This window comes from Etheostoma cragini, chromosome 8 (assembly GCF_013103735.1).
Source record: "Etheostoma cragini isolate CJK2018 chromosome 8, CSU_Ecrag_1.0, whole genome shotgun sequence".
Taxonomy (NCBI): Eukaryota; Metazoa; Chordata; class Actinopteri; order Perciformes; family Percidae; genus Etheostoma; species Etheostoma cragini.
The window spans coordinates 7,998,805-8,008,883 of record NC_048414.1 but is presented as its reverse complement, the minus strand read 5'-3'; the positions used below and the strand labels follow the sequence as shown (position 1 = coordinate 8,008,883).

General features: G+C 39.6%; 1 protein-coding gene across 1 annotated transcript; it reads left to right on the top strand.

Moving 5' to 3' along the window:
- Positions 1-153: 153 nt before the first annotated feature.
- cpt1b (carnitine palmitoyltransferase 1B (muscle)) lies at positions 154-10,008 on the top strand. Its single transcript, XM_034879907.1, has 19 exons — positions 154-340; positions 1,577-1,729; positions 1,930-2,069; positions 2,223-2,394; positions 2,604-2,705; positions 3,328-3,465; positions 3,555-3,632; positions 3,950-4,057; positions 4,673-4,757; positions 5,075-5,270; positions 5,359-5,544; positions 6,234-6,339; positions 6,427-6,543; positions 6,668-6,832; positions 7,280-7,414; positions 8,817-8,969; positions 9,093-9,206; positions 9,308-9,400; positions 9,510-10,008. The coding sequence occupies exons 2-19, from the start codon at positions 1,589-1,591 to the stop codon at positions 9,642-9,644; spliced, it is 2,364 nt and encodes a 787-aa protein (XP_034735798.1). The 5' UTR covers positions 154-340; positions 1,577-1,588; the 3' UTR covers positions 9,645-10,008.
- The last annotated feature ends 71 nt before the right edge of the window (positions 10,009-10,079 follow it).

The following is a 10,079-nucleotide window of genomic DNA, read 5'->3' as shown; positions in this document are numbered from 1 at the left end:
CATCCTAACATAGCACTGCAGCAGATTCGGTTGCATAGCAGAGACCTTAAGGCACATGAGGTTAGGTTCTGCCTGTTTTTGGTGTCTTGTTACAAAAAAAGAAGAAGCATGTCACAGGGGAGAGAGAAAGTGGTGTTGGGGAGTGGGGGAGAGAGGGAGGGGTGGAAAGCACAGGGGAGGACTGCTCTGATTTCACTACCTGTGGAAAGCCACACCAAGGGCACTGGAGTCACACAGAGTACACAGCCTGAGAACAGAAGAATTTCCCTGCCTCACTGACACAAACCAAAGTCACGGCTTTCCTCTGCCTGGGTGGATTATACTGGTTCGGTTCTGACAGGTAAATGTGTGTTTTTATTTGGAAGTCTTATTCATTTCTGAATGTAGTTGTGTTAGCTGAAGAGGTTTGTCTGCTTGAAACGTGTAGTGTATACTCCATGTTTTAATTATATGAGAGTAGCCTATAACAAGTAAAAACGTTTTTCAGGGTTGTTTGATGCGTTAATAAGCCTTTCATGTAAAAAAAAAAGTCATGGGGAAATCCGGATGAGCAAGTTTAATGACACAGTTAAGGTGTAAACAATAGATTTTCACTCATAGTCCATAAATACTGACCTTCACATTGTCAATTAGATTCTCAGTGTTAATGCCAACGTGTTTAGCATGTATCTGTTGAGTGCACTCTGTGTTTATATTGTCATGCCCATCTGGTGTACTGCTATATCTGGCCATTGAACTTTGTCCCACTTGCTGACTGCTCAGTCATATGCCATGGAAAAAGAAATCCTAGACCCGTCACCCTGGCCATAACATGAAGCGGCTAATGAACTCCAATATTTCAGTGCAGAATTCAACAAGGGAATTTCATTTAAAACACCATAAATAAACCCTTCAAACTTTACAATATACATGTTTATGCTTGTAGCTGTGAATCCTATATCAGTGGCCTTACCTATCACATTATGAGCAAACACTACAGATCATACAAGTTTCCTTCCAACGTCCCCACTGTGAGTCCTGTCTGTGAATGTCTATCCAGTTTTTTTGTTACTCTATTTGTTATAATTGGTAAAAAGAAAAAAATGAAATAGACCTCAGGTTACTCTTACATATTGGCATGTTTATAGAGAAGGAAATACCAAAGGATTCTAAAACTGATGCAGTGCTCAATGGTTGTCTGAACCAGAATTTTCTCATGAGGAATTGATGGGAATAAGAGATTTCTTTCTGATCTTTAAATACTAGAAGATTTGGGATGCAGGCATTGAGAACTAGCATCCGGAGCTGATCATCCAGAACATACATGACATTAAGCATAGAGAACCTTAAAATGAGCTTAAGAGTTGATGGACCTTTAAAAAATATTAATTTATTTAAAATTTCAGAATCAGAATTTGTGAGATATGTATTGATGATACAAACTTTACAATGAAAGAGTAATATTTCTATCAGGACCCACATCTTCCACTATTTTACATCTTTCACATTTTATTAATTTCAATATTGTTGTCATAGTCATTATTTCCAGTCAGAAAGCTGATGACTTAAAAAAGCTTCCTTTTTATTTCCATGTAAGTACCATCCAGACATGGCTGAGGCGCATCAGGCGGTGGGCTTCCAGTTCACTGTGCGCCCAGATGGTGTGGACGTTAAACTGAGTCAAGAGGTCATCAAAAACATCTACCTCTCTGGAGTGACAGCATGGGAGAAGCGAGCCATTCAATTCAAGGTACAACAGCAGATCTAGCTTTAGGTATAAGCATTGAAAATGTAGAATCACTCAATAAGCTATACAAAACGCTTTCAACTGTAGCATTTTAGATCTATAAAGGTGTTTCCAACACCTGTGCATTTCCATTAACTCATTATTCATTGCACAGCATTTATCTTGTGTTGATATCAAATCTCTTTTTTTTTTAACATTTTCAGAATGGTATATTGACTGGAGTCTATCCTGCCAGTCCGTCCAGCTGGCTGATAGTTGTGATCGCCATGATGAGTTCCTTGTATATCCGCATAGACCCTTCTCTAGGAATGATTGACACAATCAAAGACAACCTACCAAACAGGTCAGAAATCTCCTGCAGCAGTATTTTGTCTTACCTTGTTGTGTAGTTTTAACGTATTCTACTGGACCTTTAGGTGTACTATGAAGTCAGATATTTATTTATTTGATTTCATACCCTAATACTTACAAAGGTGTTGTTCCTTTTTTTGAGCAGAGACTATATATCAGTGCAGACCCAAGCAGTGCTGAGTACCATCCTGTTTGCCACTGGGCTGTGGCTATTCCTCATCTACCTCCTGAGATACACTCTCAAAGCTCTACTTTCCTACCATGGATGGATTTTTGAATCCCATGGAAAAATGAGCACATCTACCAAAGTGTGGCTGGTACGTTTGTCTTCCGATCTTTCTCTCACTCTGTCTGAATCTTTAATCATATGTGTGCCATTATATAGTCAGGCTACAACCATCTATTAAATCTTTGCATCCCTCACTCAGTTCAGAGGGTCTAGTGAATTCTCGTTTGTTATTAAGAATCATCTAGCATACTATAATATAGTGTTTGATGTTCTGGGTGTATTTTTTTTTTTAACCAGAGTTTGGTGAAGATGTTCTCTGGGCGCAGACCACTGCTCTACAGTTTCCAGGCCTCCTTACCCAGGCTCCCTGTGCCCAGTGTGGACGATACAATTCACAGGGTGGGAAATATAGAAGAAAGAATTTGTAATGATAAAAGACAGGACAAGACCAGAGCGGAAAAATTAAACTGCAAACAATGCAATGGAATGACAGAGGCCTCAGCTCTGGGATTAAAACCTGTCTACATTCTAATAGTTCTTGTCTTGATTTTCCTAAACCTTCTGCCAGAGGGCAGTGGTTTAAACAGGAAGAGGCCAGGGTGTGTGCTGTCCTTGTGAGTGCTGGTTCTTGCGCTGAAAACACAGAAACACACTTAAATGCAAGCATGTTATTATATGATATCTAAATATCACCATTTGTAATTTTATCTCTGAATAAATTCAACAACTAACTACCTTTCACAACTATATTTAAACCTATCAAGTGCATTAACTAAACCTAGACAATGAAGCCTTTTCCTACCATTTGATGAATGTAGTTCATCTACTGTTCTAGCCCCCTGCCTGCACCGTTTAAAAGCTACAGTAGTAGATACAACTCTGTCATGTCCCCTTAGCTGCACATGTGCTGGATGTCTTCCAGGTTTTCTGTGTGTGTTTACCAGCTTCTCTATTTTAGCTGTGTTTTCTACATAACACGGCTCCTTTGTCTTGACAACACACACCATGTTTTCCCCCACAGTACCTGGAGTCAGTCCGTCCTCTGCTGGACAGTGAACAGTACAACCAAATGGAGAATTTGGCAATTGACTTTAAAAATTCCAAAGCAGCTCAGCTGCAGAGATATCTTATCCTAAAATCCTGGTGGGGGACAAACTATGTGAGTAGAGTTTACCAGTGATACAACATTGGAACTCAAATTCAACTAAATCCTAATTTTATACGATAGTAATGTGTTATCTTCTCTAGGTAAGTGACTGGTGGGAGGAGTACATCTACCTCAGGGGCAGGAGTCCTATCATGGTGAACAGTAACTTCTACATAATGGTAAGATAGACTGTCACTATTAGACTGACACATTTTTGTATTATAGCAATACCGAAATGATACAGTAAAATATAAGAAATCTAAGAAGTATGTATACAATTATTTCATGAGAAAAACTAAAAAAGTTTGTTTTATTCTTGAAACTTCACCTCGCAAAATGCCAGTAACTAAAATAATTATTAATAATTATTATTATTATAAAATAATATTTTGAATAAATGTCACTTTTTGTGATTTATATTTGTGCTCTGCTTTCTGCCTGTGTCTGTATGTGTTGACTGGATGTGTCTGGTTGGTCTTTGTGGTGAATGTGTTAGGACCTCTTGTACTTGACCCCAACACACCGACAGGCTGCACGGGCAGGGAACGTGGTTCATGCCATGCTGCAGTACAGGCGCAAACTGGAACGTGGTGAACTTGCACCGGTACAAGACTTGCCATGACTTTACTACCACCCTTCTCTAAACTATTTAAAATCATTGTTAGAGGAATCAGAGAAAGAGACCAGAAACCCAAATGCAGACACAGCAGGCAGTGGTAAGCTTTAGGATTTAATTCCCTAAAATCCATACAAACAAAGGAAAACAAAAGGAGTCCTAAATACAGCAGGCAAAGTAGTCCACAATGTAGTGGAAGTCAAAAACAGACATCACAGTTAACAGGAACACAGAGACAAAATGGTATACTACACACTCACACACACGCACGCACGCACGCACGCACGCACGCACGCACACACTAAAACTAAAACAGAAACATTGATCTGACACTAGACAAAGACAACACAGAGACTAAATAGAAGAGGTAACGAGGTGGACACAGGACAGGTGACATAAGTTATCAGGAACAGGTCAAACACATCAGGGTGGGGCAGACAATTACAAAGGCGGGGAGAAAAACAAGGCAGGAAGTAAAACAAGACAAGAAAAGACTAAAAAAGAGACTACACAATTAAACTGGAAACTGAAATAAATGCACAACCCTAACAATCATGCACACTTCACACTTCTCAGTGATTTCATTTTCTCTTTTCTTCTCAGCTGAGGGCTTTGGGAACCGTTCCTATGTGTTCCACTCAGATGGAAAGAATATTTAACACCACCCGCATTCCTGGGATTGAAACAGGTAAAAACCTGCTCAGGTCTGTACAGAAAATCAACAACCAAATGCATAACGAAGAGCTGGGTGAAAACATGATGTAATTTCCACCAGCTGTAAAAAGTGGAATACCTGCTTTGACATCACTAATTGAGGTATGAACAGAAGTGCAACTGGTTTTAATGTTTTAGTGTTGATTTACGCTCCAACAGTAGTACTGCAGGTGCTCAGGATTAGGAATGTGGGATAAAGGGAGCCTTTGTCAATCTGTTTGTACTAAAGTGTTAGGCCTCTCATTCCGTCCTCTGTCCACACTTCCTTTTCTTGTTGGCCCTTGCCTGCAGATACTGTTCAGCACCTGACTGACCGTAAGCACCTGGTTGTCTACCACAAGGGCCGTTTCTTCCAAGTGTGGCTGTACACTGGAGGGCGCCACCTCTTACCCAGTGAACTTGAGACACAGTTTCAAAGAATCCTCAATGATACATCAGAACCCCAACTATCTGAACTAAAATTAGCTGCCCTGACTGCAGGAAACAGGTCTACAATCACACACATGCACAGGACATGTATACACTAACACAGAAAATAAGATGGAAAGTTTCCTTACTCTGACATCCCCTTCTAGAGTTCCATGGGCTCGAGCTCGGGTTAAATATTTCAGCCAGGGAAGAAACAAAGTGTCCCTGGATGCCATTGAGTCAGCTGCCTTCTTCCTGACACTAGATGACGAGCCGCAGGGTTATGACCCTGCCAACCCCAAATCACTTGACAGTTATGCCAAGTCCCTGCTTCATGGAAAGTGTTACGACAGGTAGGCAGAGGAGTCTATGACAGAGTATCAAGGCCACCTGAGGTAAAAAAATAAAAGAGAACAAAGTAATATATTAACGTTACGAGATTAAAGTCAGAATTTTACGTGAACAAAGTATTATTACAAGAATAAAGTTCTAATTTTACAAGAAAAGAATTTCAGATTTTCTGATAAAAGCTATTGTATTTTATTAAAATTAAAATGGTGTTTTGTTTTTCAAGGACATGCTTCAGGCTTGGAGTCCTCCCCTGTGAATAGCCCGCTGATGTAAACAACGTCTTGCAGCCAACCCCTACCGTCCATTTCCTCCTTCACTAAAGAGACAATTTGCTCCGTGGGGTTCTTTCTTCTGAACAGATGCAGTTTTGTGCATATTCTGTTTTAGGTTCTGATAGGCTACTTAAGCCTAATAGTGAAACCTATACTAAAGTACAACTTCACAAAGTGCTCCACATGGGACTTTTTCTCATAATGTTACGACTTTATTCTCGTACAATTTAAAATTGAATCTTGTATCGTTCCCAAATGACTTTTTCTCGTAACATTACAACTTTATTCTTGTAATTTACATTTTTTTCCCTCAAGGTGGCCCTAATGAGCTGTTGTAGCTATTGGCTGCAGCACTGCTTAGATTTTAAGTGATCTGTTTCCCTGATAAGAATTCGTTGACAGTATTCTTTATTTCACAGGTGGTTTGACAAGTCTTTCACCTTGATTTCTTATCCAAATGGAAAAATGGGTGTAAATGTTGAACATTCTTGGGCTGATGCACCAATTGTAGGACATATGTGGGAGGTATTAAATGTGTGCAAACATTGTATTTTTTAAAACAATGATTCAAAGTTTGCAAATGTCTTCAGCTAGCATTTTCTGTTTGTGTAGTATGTCCTTGCAACAGACTGCTTCCAGCTTGGCTACACAGAGGAGGGACACTGTAAAGGGGATGTGAACAAAGGCCTGCCTCATCCCACTCGACTACAGTGGCAGATTTCAAAGGAGGTACAGCAGAGACTTAAATCATTTATTGCCATTGACAAATTTGATTTGCATTTATAGGTATTTGCTGTATTAGATTTGATTTTTTAAATCAATCAGGATATCCTTCTGTTTTCCCCTCTCTTAGTGCCAAGACGTCATTGAGTCTTCATATCTGTCAGCCAAACAGATAGCTGATGACGTGGACTTCCATGGCTATCTGTTCACTCAGTTTGGGAAAGGACTGATCAAGAAGTGCAGAACCAGTCCTGATGCCTTCATTCAGCTGGCCCTGCAGCTGGCACAATTCAGGGTAGGGTTGGCATGACTTACAAAATAAACTCAAAATACAATTAAGCCTACATAAAGACATCTCCTGCTACCTTTTACCTGCATAATCACTAACACAGGCTTTTCCGGTGTTTAGCTGAAATCTGTGACCCATCAGTATGTGTGCTCTGTAGCGTTGTCTACCTGCTGTAGCCTAAATCATGTTGTGACTTTGTGGAAAAAATCTAACCGGGCATTCTTTTCACTGTTAGTCTCGTTTGCTGTTACAGGTTATTCATGATCAACAGATCAAACATTACACAGTTTGAGAAACATTAAAAAATTACATATAATCACTTTAACTATCAATTTACCGTTTATTATTGATGGTTATTCTCAAAGTTTACCCATTATTGCTTAATGTTGTCTTTTGGAAGTTTGTTTATATGATCCACCATCACTAAATTACTTAAATCCATCTGCTTTTTAGGACCAGGGAGTGTTTTGTCTGACGTACGAGTCATCAATGACTCGCATGTTCAGAGACGGTCGGACAGAGACGGTACGCTCCTGCACTTCTGAGGCTGTTGAATTTGTCAGAGCCATGGAGGATGCAGGTGCAACAGTAAGCTGAACACAACCCCACACCAAAAAAAACTACTTCAAATAAATCGGAACATACAACAACATTAAACCATTTCAGTTAAATTAAGTTCTGTGGGTCGCCATGAATTTGTAACAATGGAATAAAAGGTGGTTCCAGCCAGGCTGAAGTCCAAAACCGGAGTAAAGACTTCATTTTTGTTTTTGCAGAGTAATTTGACTTTGGACATACTAGGCCCATGTAGTGTTAAATATCAGGCTTACAAATTCATAATTTGTGACATGGTGTGCATCTGCACACTTACTGTTGAAAGTACAAAAGGGCACACTTTAATAGGGTGAGAGGTCACATTTGTTTGGCTCAGGACTTTGTCACCAGGACCTAGAGGCAATATGTCTCTGCATGTCCGTGTCACAAAGTAGACATTTAGCTCCTTTAGATCCTCAGGCGTAATATACGTATCCAGATGGTTTTAGTTTTAAAATGGTCTTTTATATGGACTTTTTTTTTATGCTGCAGCTGGAGTGTTTTGGTACTTTTTTTTTTGCACCTGATGCTAACCATAAAGACGAGCAGAACTTTGGGATCAACTTTAGGATCCGGGGCCCGGGTCCCTAATGTAAAAGCCTCCTTACTGCCTTAAATTCCATTATTTTTGTATACTTTAAAATGTTACTTGTATTATCCCTCTCATAAATGATGGTATTTCCAACATAAATTAGTGCATAAAAAAGATCAGAATGCAGAAAATGGGTTTGAAGCTGAAAATATCCTACCCCCCACTTTCATGTGTTTCCCCAAAAAGCTTCATTTAGAGCCAGGGAAAAAAATTGTGTGTATATGTATAAATATATATAATTAGACTACACCCCAATGTTGAACTCAAAGTTCCGCCCTTAAAATGTACATTAGTGGAAATGTAGTTGATAAAAAAAGGACTTCTAACACGTAAACACAATTTACCGGTTGTTTACGTGTTTCTGTATAGGCCTAGTTCTCCACCACCCCAGGTCATTTCAACAGCTCACTCTGCCTGCTCTTTCCCAGCTAAACACCAAGTTCTTCAATCTTGCAAATAACTTATTCCTCATTAGGACATGCTGCCCGGTTTGTTTGGAAAGATATGCTAATCTCTCCCGTGATTAGGAGACGCGCCTCAGTTGTGTTTGGAGGATTCCTCAGTGTCCGTGCCAGGCAAGCACGGAAAACACAACAACCCAAAGCAAAACACTCAAACTACAAACAGTAAAAACATGAAAAAACACTAGCTGCCTGGCTTCACTTTCATCAACACCCTGGAGTTTGAACTGTGATGTTCTGGCAGGGTTGAATTGAACTTGCATTGACAAAGATAGGGTCATGTTAATGTGTTAATGTATAAACCTGGATGATATTCTTTTGTGCCGGTTGTTTTTGTGATCAGAATGCCCAGAGACTTGCCCTGTTTCGGAAGGCAGCAGATAAGCATCAAAACATGTATCGTCTGGCCATGACTGGTTCTGGTATCGACCGTCACCTCTTCTGTCTCTACATTGTGTCCAAATACCTTGGTGTCGACTCGCCATTCCTTAAAAAGGTAAGAACCATCATCCTTTGTCATCTCTCAATCGTTTTAATGGTTTCCGATTCACATTTTTTCTCTTAACTTACCCATCACAACCTTCTACTTACTTATCTGCCATAATATATTTGCTTTTAGGTGCTTTCGGAGCCCTGGAAGTTGTCTACCAGCCAAACTCCGCAGCAGCAGCTTAATTTAGTTGACATCAATAAGTTCCCTAAATATGTGGGTGCTGGTGGTGGATTTGGCCCAGTGAGTTAAATTATTTTATTTTTCAGAAATAAGCACATGTTACACAGGGATCTGGAAATGTTTTGTGCAGTAATATAATAGCATCTTTTGTCTACAACTAGGTAGCTGATGATGGTTATGGTGTGTCTTATATAATTGTTGGGGAAAACCTCATCACATTCCACATCTCCAGCAAGTTCTCCAGTCCTGACACAGTAAGAGCACAAAGAGATTTGCATAGCTTCATGTGTATGCCGTTTATGCTATCTTTCAAAATGCAACAGTATTTCTCTCTCTGTCATTAACTATTGGTGTGACCTGCAGGACTCATTCCAATTTGGTCAGCACATTGGGCGGGCCATGTTGGATATCCAAGCACTTTTCAAGCCTGAAAATGATAAGAAGACGGTAGAGCACACTGAGCATGTACAGCTGGAAAATGGGAAAAAGCACATATAACAGACATTGGGATGAGTGGTATGCTGGATTTGGCTCACATACAACCTGAGTCTCTTTGTCATGCTTCAGCAATTAAAACAAAACAAAGTTATGGTGACAGGTTGCACTTAGAATCTTTTTCCTTTTAAGTGGGTCACACCGTATAAGCTGGCTACCCAGCCAGACTAAAAGCAAAGTGTTACTACTCTAATTTATTTCTATTTTATATTGTACCTTCCAGAGTTGTTGATTTGGTGCTGAGGGAAAGACTCAATCTTTCAATGTTTGTTTCTTTCTCCTTTTTGTCAGTGTATGCCATATACTGTAAATAAAGCTAATGTCATCGTAAATGTCTGCTTAAAGAACTCAGTACTGTTTGAAACTATTCTTTGTTACATGCAAGCTGTTCAAATGAAGTTGTCCTTATATATCAATTACATAAAATGTACCATCTGT